The sequence below is a fragment of the Paramisgurnus dabryanus genome, chromosome 7, assembly GCF_030506205.2.
Source record: "Paramisgurnus dabryanus chromosome 7, PD_genome_1.1, whole genome shotgun sequence".
Lineage (NCBI taxonomy): Eukaryota > Metazoa > Chordata > Actinopteri > Cypriniformes > Cobitidae > Paramisgurnus > Paramisgurnus dabryanus.
In genome coordinates, this window is record NC_133343.1 from 30,020,722 (window position 1) to 30,029,236 (window position 8,515).

Consider the following 8,515-nt stretch of genomic DNA (forward strand, 5'->3'; position numbering starts at 1 on the left):
TATTATTATGCTATCATTATCATCACCAGCACAGTGCCTGCTTCTCCTTGAACGAGAAAGCATGCGTGTGGCTCGGACTCCTTGCACATGAACTTTCATGGGCATGGCTCTGACATTTCCTTGCAGAGATGTTGTTATTCGCGCAGGGGTTTAAAACCAGGGAGTGAGTTGGTACAGTTCAAGAAATCAGAGCACTTGGGCATGACGCGCTTTATAAGGTTGCGGCCGTGACATCACCGCAGCTGGCATCTTATTACAGCAGTGATGCAGTATTACTGTGATATCGTCACAGCCCTTATGTGCGTAGCTCGTCTTCCACGCTTCAGCTATGGTCAGAAGAACTGTATGTTGTGTCCAGTGCAGTGTACACAGAAGACTCCGAGAGACTCGCATTTCACAGAGGACGCAAGTTCTGATACTTGTACAGACAACACATAGGCTAAATAAACAGATAATGTTCATTTAAAAGTAAGTGACTGGTCGGTGTATCAGCTCGTTAAACTTACGCCTCACCGGACCAGATGTGTGAAAATACGCACATATATAACAGCGGACCAGACACTTTTTATAGTTTGTTACTCCTTTGAAATGTAAACAATGTACGCGAATCTCATCCACGGGTCAGCTCCTACACTGCCCAGCTCCATGCACAGAGACACCAGACGCACATTTCACCAGGACGTCAGCGCCACCCGGCACTCGTGGGCCAGTACAAGCGACACAGTAGCCTATCTGTACAGATATGAAGCTAAGATTCATCCAAACATTCGCTAAGTTTGTCTAAATGGGCCTAAAAGTCGCTAGATGTAGCAATAAAGTCGCTATTTTAGCAACACAGTCGCTGAGTTGGCAACGCTGCTTCAGCCAATCCCCTTTTTTTAAGCAAGTAAACGCCACCCATTGATTAACATTGAATTTGCATACAAGTTGAAAATGAAAATGAAAACGAAAAAGAAAATGAAAACGAAAAAGAAAATGAAATCAAATAATTTAAACAAAACATAAAATTAAAACTGAACTTTACATTTTAATTTTGTCCCTATTATTGCTTGGGCATGAATAAAAAGCCTTTTAAAAAAATGTATTTACAGATTCCTTTTCAAGCTTGCCTTTTTATTTTAATATTGTCAGTCTTGACTCAAGATTATATTGAAAATGAAATGTCAAATCATCAATTAAATTTTATTTTTTAATTTGGCCGGAATGATGCTTCATCACGTTAAAAATGAAAATGAAATAATGTTTTAATTTTTATTTTAGCATTTAATTTTCAAATTTGGGACATATTTTGCAATTTTATTTTTTATTTTATAATTTAATTAATTATTTTATAATTTAATTAATTAATTTAAAAAAGACCAAAAAAACATTCCATATGTGTATGTATTTATGAATACATATTAATTTCACACACAAATATATTATGCAATGCAATTTTGTATGCGATTAATCGCGATAAATCTTTTGAGAGACCTAGCTAAAAAAATAATCAAATTTTACCAAATGCATAAGTTACCTTTTTCAGTCACAGTGTTATGCTGACATGTAAATACATATTAAATAAATAAAAAAAAACATAACAACTGGAATAGTTTTCACAAGTAAACCTGTTTAGATTTTTTAAAATAATAATGTGCTAATCTTTGATAATTTTTTTTTCTTTCAGAGCTACAATGACCCAGTGGAGAGTAAAAGCTCTCAATCGAGCCAACCTTCTCACATGATGCCCCCAAATCCTTCTCTGTACAGCGTCCCACCTCAGCCCTCCTCCCCGTACCTGAGCCCCGGTCCCTTCCCTTTGTCAGACCTCCAGAGTTACGCCGCAGGAGCTCCCAGACACGGCCTGTCCCGATCGGCCATGCTGCCCTCGCTCAGTGCCTCGCCACCGGCATCGTTTCAGATCAGCCCTCCTCTTCATCAGCAGCTCTCTCTGCATCAGGGCTCCCTCCTCAACCAGCCAATCCGCATGCAACAGGTTCAGTCACAGCCAATCATCTCTCACCAGATGGGTCTCCAGGCTCCGCTCCACTCCCCGCCTCCAGGACAGCAGGTTAGTGTGCATGCTAGATTCAGGGGGTTGTGCAGTATAGAGCTAAAAGTGCATACTGTACAATCCCATAATGCATTGTGTTTGATTTTACTTTCCTGACCATATTTCTGAAATGAAAACATATGCAACATAAGGTCATGCTTATACTTTGAATACCGTATGCAGTTTGCATTACTTTGCAGTATGCATTAGTATTTCCTTTTAAACAAACCCATAAAAACATTTAGCATTGTCTGTGTAGTCAGAAAACAGTATATATATATATATATATATATATATATATATATATATATATATATATATATATATATATATATATATATATATATATTGCACTGGATGTGCGATATTTCACTGCTGATGAGTTGATTTTTACCAAAATAGACATAAGCATTTAATCTCCTGGAAGACAAACGCAGTATATCACCTGCTCATCGTTTATATTTAGGATGATCTGATATTAAATAAAATCTTGCAGTGTGTGGAAAGTGTTACCAAATAAACTAGACAACAGTACAGTAAATAAAGGATAGGTCACGAGACGTGTACTGTTTGCGGCCACAATGTGCTGTAAAATGAGCTAAAGTGAGAAATAGGGTGGAGGATGTGTTGTTATAAAGGTGTCATCGCTTCACCGTAAGACAAATGCTGTGTGTGAAGATGAGTGAGAGAGTTTGATTTTCCAAACCATCATCGGTGTTTAACACCTTCATGCAGTTACAGTAAAAGTAAAGATTTCTGGTGAAGTGAGAGATCTAAAGACTGAACAAATGTACAGCTTTTACATTTCAGATAATGTGTTAGATTTATTAGTAGACTCAAATAACACAGTGTTCTAGAATTTAGCTACCGTAAAAAATCGTAACAAAACGCTTTTAGAAAAGGGAGTCGGGCCGAGTACCAAAACACACTGGCAGCCAATTAGCAGTAAGGGGCGTGTCTACTAACCAACATTCTTGCCTGGTTGTGTATGTGTGGGGCGGGTCTATCAAAATAAGTTCCAGATTTTATTGGGGTAGGGGCGTTATTGTTTAGGTGATTTCAAATATCAACATTGGCTTACATAGATCATGCACCCCACCTTTAAGAGATATATTTTAAATCAATTAAAGAGAATGTTTATCCTTAAGTACTAAGATTGTTGTAAAACACAGCATGCCACGCTTACAACAGACAACCTGAGCATCACATTTGTGTCTGGCCTTAAATTTGATACAGATGAGATGCACCGATACGGATTATTACTCATATCTGCCGATACAGATAGTTTGGTTGTTAGATTAACTTGTATTAAGTAAATTCATGACATTTATAAATGTTATTCATTCTTATTACACGGCTTTTTCTGATTGGACAGTTGCGACATTTCAAGGTTCGTACTTTTTTTTAGAAAATAACCGCCTGAAACTGCTAACACACGGTAAACCATTATGCTGCAAATCATTTTGACAGGTACAGTTTAATATTACACAAAATGATTAGTGCTGGGAAAACATTAATCACAATTAATCGCATACAAAATAAAAGTGATTTTTTTTTGGCATAATATATGTGTGTGTATTGTGTGTAATTATTATGTATTATTATTATGAGCATTAATATTGAACATTAAATAGTTCTTTTTTTTATATTTTCTATACACAGAGCTCAAATTTATTAATTTTCCTGTTTTCTTTTGATTGAAAGGATATATCGGCCATAACTATTGGCTGTTTTTAAACTATCAGTGCTTTTATCAACCGATGCCGATTATTGGCCGATATATCGGTGCATCTCTAATAGTAATATACAGTATGTGTGATCTATCTCTTTCTCTCTTTCTCTCTCTCAGGGATTTTCTCACTTACAGTCCGAGTATCAGAAAAGTGTGGGGGGATCTCAGTCTCCAGGAGCTCCGAATCCAGGGGGTCAGAACCAGGACTGGGACAGCGAATACTGTAACCGGGAATGTGGTGGAAACCACTGCAGGTAAACAGTGAATGTGGTTTTATGTCATGAATATTTTATTGCAATGCTACAGTACAGTGTTTTCAAAACATACATAAACAATAAGAGACACATTTCAACTTCTTATTTTTGTTTGATTGCATTGGCACGTGTGTCATGTGTTCACTGATGGAAGTTATATATTATATAGATATAACTCCAGAAGTTATATATTTGGCTTTACATGGAAACTCAGACGATTTCCTGAGGTTTGTTTGTTTTTGTTGTTGTCATTACAGTGGCAGTATGATAGGCAGGGACAAGCCGCTCTACCTCACTTGAAACAAAACAAGGAGACCAGATGAACCAACACCAGGGAGTCCCAACCACCCCTCCCAAATACCATCAGTTTAACCTCAGTGTCATTTTTCATTCGTTTTTAGAGGGATGTGTGTGTGCGCGTGTGTGTGTGTGTTCTGAGACTACTAGCGATTCTTTCATTTTTGCCGAGCACTTATAATGTACAGGCGTCTCTGTCAGAGACCTGCAGGAGCACACAATCTGTCTCTGAATACTGTTAACAGAAAAAAGACAAAAAAACAGATGTATATAACAAAAAAGAATGGCAAAAAAATAGCAAACTACCATTAAAGTGGCCCTCAGGGCAACATGAGCTTTAATTCAAACAGAGGACAAACTTTTCTCATACTTTCTCTGTTACTTGTCTCGGTTTCATTTTTATCGTCCTTTTATTTATTTTCTGCTTGCAACATTGCGCTTTTTTGTCCGAAAACAGGCTATTTTATTTCGACGACGATGCTCACCTGCTCACGATGCTCTGTGAATTTTTGGTAGAAAGGGCAAAAAATATAGAAAGAAGTAAAAAAGCGAAAACCGATAACTTCTTTTGTAATTTTAAAGACCCTGTCGGTCTTTACCGCTCTGTCACAGTGTGATTGTAAATATCACTTTTTTGAGGGTCAGATTTGGAAGATGAAGTCTAGATATTTTTTTCTTCTTTAATATGACTTATAATTCATTGATTTGTATTTCAAAGGGTATTTTGTGAATGGGTGCCAGCGTGAATGCGTGTGAATGGGTGAATGTGTTTGTGTAGCTGAACAGCCTGTGATATCAGAAGTGTTTTCACACGTACACAATCTTGCATTAAAATCTGTGTGCACTGCTGAGAGAAAGAGAGAGAGAGAGAGAGGAAGATCAATGACAAAAGCCATGACAAACTGCATGACCCGGCTCTCCATTTCATCAGGCGTGTGGGAACCTCGATTTCAGACTGACATCACAGACGTAACGTTTTCCCAATAGTGCTCACAACCATCAGTTAATTTACTCTCAGGTTATAAACATGACCACACAAAAAAGCATCTTCAAACTTTACGTGAGTGCACGATTGTCAACGCACTATTAAACTGGATGGATCAAGTAGCTTTAAACAAACTAACGGGTTAACTAACTTTTCTTTGAACCTCTCAAACACATTTTGCAATGACACATGACGTCGAGCACACACAACCGGACGCGTCTGCATTCACAAACTTGTGCACATTTTCAGGTCCTACTGTATGGAGAGGTTTTGGGGGTCATGTGTTTTGCCTGAGGTTAAATCCATCAAAATAAGATGATGTAAAGAGGAACGATGATGTTCTGGATGTGAGATATTACAGCACACAGTTAAACAACAGTGGGTCGATAGTTTTCTAGTAGCTTTTGCTAGATGTTTTATTGTGTTGATTTCATCTTTTAAGTTCTGTGGGAATAAACGAAAATACATTCGATCATTTAGTCAAGCGTTTTATTTGAATCTTTATTTTCTACTGTAGCATATTATTTTTTAGTTGAATAAAAGAATAACTTCTAAGACTTTTAATTTGTGTACAAACCTGCCAATTGTAGTTATTTTATTTGTAAAGTCAGCAATGATAATTATTTGAAAAATGTTATCAGCCCATCAGTTAATATTTAATAATGTTTAACAGGTTTCTATTTATGAACAAAATGAGATCGGTTTTGCTTATAACTACGATATTTGAATTCTATCGTTTTGTTCTTTTCGTTGTTGTTGTTTGTTTTGTTTTTTATGATGATGATGATGAAGATGAAGACAATTGCTATTTTTTATTTACTTTTTGAATGCTGGTTTATTCTTTCATTACCAGCCAGGTCATTTTTGTGTCACTTTGCCTTTTTGTTTCTTTTTGTCCGTAATAAAAACGTTAAATGAGAGCTCTGTGTTTGTTTTTTGTATGCACACTACATTCAAAGGCGTAAATATAAAGCGATCTGTAAGATGTGTTATTTTTAGACTTATAGTCCTGAATGTCAAGTGGTCAATATGACATTAAATTGAATGATGTATGGCTGTGATATCTCACAGTAGGGAACTTGAATGTTCAACGTTTCTTTATGTGTGTCGATTTTAAATCCATACGGTCTGTGTCATTATACTGACCTGACATCAGATGTGCTGTTGTTGTTTTTTTAAGCTATAGCTACATTTATAACATTTCCCATATTCATTTTTCACAAACAGTTCACAAGCGACGCTATACAGTAAAACTGCCTCGCCTCGCTCCATTTGTATGTTTTATTCATATTGTGTCAGGCATTTCTGCCAGCATTGAATTGGCAAATAGATCATTATTGAACAATTGGAAAACTGAACCTGCCAGTACGTGCAATGACACACATTATAAGAAACCTGAGATATAAATTCTTTATGAAAAACCCACAATGATGGAAATAGAAATGTGTGATGTTTTTTCTGATTTTGTGCGTGCATGCGTGTGTGCATGTGCATGCATGTGTTGCAATAAAGCAAGCTGTGATATTTAGTTGTGATGAATCCTTTAAAGGGGGGCATTTCACAAGAATTTTTAAGATGTAACATAAATTTTTGGTGTGCCCAGAGTACATATGTAAAGTTTTAGCTCAAAATACCCCACAGATCATTTATTATAACATGTTAAAATTGACACATTGTAGGTCAGAGCAAAACATTTGCCGTTTTTGGGTGTGTCCATTAAAATGCAAATGAGCTGATAATGCAAACACTGATCACCATAATGGTGGTTTGTTGAAATTGAAACTTAATTGTGCTGTCAATTGTATTTTATTTTTCTCTCTGCACTAAATGGCAGTGCCGTGGTTGGATAGTGAGGATAAAGGTGTGGTTTTGTTAGAATAAGATCCCCTTCTGACATCACAAGGGGAGCCAAATGCAAACTTCCTACTTTCACATGCTTACAGAGATTGGTTACCAAAACTAAGTTACTGGGTTGATCTTTATCACATTTTCTAGATTGATAGAAGCACTGGGAACACAATTATAGCACTTACACATGGAAAAAGTCAGATTTGCCCCCTTTAAATCAGTGGTTCCCAACCTGGGGTCCGGGACCCCCTAAAATAAAGATGCATAAAGCATTCCAATAATAATTTTATTTTAAAAAATATATGTTGCTTACAATGTATGCCAAGATTAAGTAATTAACACACTCATACGTAAAATATAAAAATAATTATTAAAATCAACATATGGGCAAAATCTAAAGAAAAGATGGATGTGGAGGGTTGGGGGGCTCAGATTTTCATATATGTACGTGGGGGGCAAAGAAAAAGGTTGGGAACAAATACTTCATAACAATTGTTTCTCGTACACAGCAATGCCATTTTGCTAGAGAAATCTTAACACTGCCTCAAACATACTGATCAAAAGTCAGAAGTCTCAAGATGAACTTAAGGATTTCTCATCAAACATCATAGCTCTGCATTCTTATTGTATATCAAATGTGCCTGTTTGAACATCAGTTGAGGACTTTTAACACTTTAATGTAAACTGAGGTTTCCTAAAGTATGAATGAGAATAACATTTCAAACTGTATTTTAACACTTAACTCTTGCATAGTTGTTGTGTAAGGCCGACCGCCACACAATTTACTGTGCAAAGTGTTTGGTGACGTCTCCAAAAATGGAAAGTTACGGGAAATTTGATGAAAGACATCTGGAAATTATCAGGGAAATGTGCAAAGTTATGCACAATAAAAGCAGGAATGCATATTAAAAAACATATATATATATACACAGATAAATGGCCATCAGAAGTAAAGAATGGTCTGTGATGTTAAAACAGGAGACAGTTTATGACCTGTTACACAGAAACTTTCCACTGGTGCGGTTAAAACCTTTGCGGTACAACGTGCGCTGAACAGAGCTTTTTTCTTTCTTTCTTTCAGTTTCTTGTCATTTTCTGTCCCTTTGATGTTGCACATGTAACGTTTGTATGATGGTTTCCATGTCAATATTTTTAGCTAATGAGACCACATGTTTAACTGGTCTGCAGTTCTTTAACAGATGAGGATACTTCAAATCTTTTTCCTCTTACCTTTGTCTCAGACCGTTCTTTTGTTAAGAGAGAGAGAGAGAGAGAGAGAGAGAGAGAGAGAGAGAGAGAGAGAGCTCAGGAAGCGGGGGTGGATTTGACAAGAAAACAGTTACCGTTTTTCTCTTATATTACAGGTT

The 8,515-nt window shown here is 36.5% G+C and overlaps 1 protein-coding gene across 7 annotated transcripts in view; it reads left to right on the forward strand.

The window, feature by feature from the left end:
• tox2 (TOX high mobility group box family member 2) overlaps positions 1–6,220 on the forward strand; it is a 120,058-nt gene extending 113,838 nt beyond the window's left edge. For all 7 annotated transcript variants that reach the window (XM_065272421.2, XM_065272423.2, XM_065272426.2 and 4 more), the window contains 3 exons: positions 1,667–2,050; positions 3,882–4,018; positions 4,276–6,220. In XM_065272421.2, the coding sequence (XP_065128493.1) occupies positions 1,667–2,050; positions 3,882–4,018; positions 4,276–4,318 (564 nt within the window). In that variant the 3' untranslated portion in view covers positions 4,319–6,220. The remainder of the gene's footprint in view (positions 1–1,666; positions 2,051–3,881; positions 4,019–4,275) is intronic.
• The last annotated feature ends 2,295 nt before the right edge of the window (positions 6,221–8,515 follow it).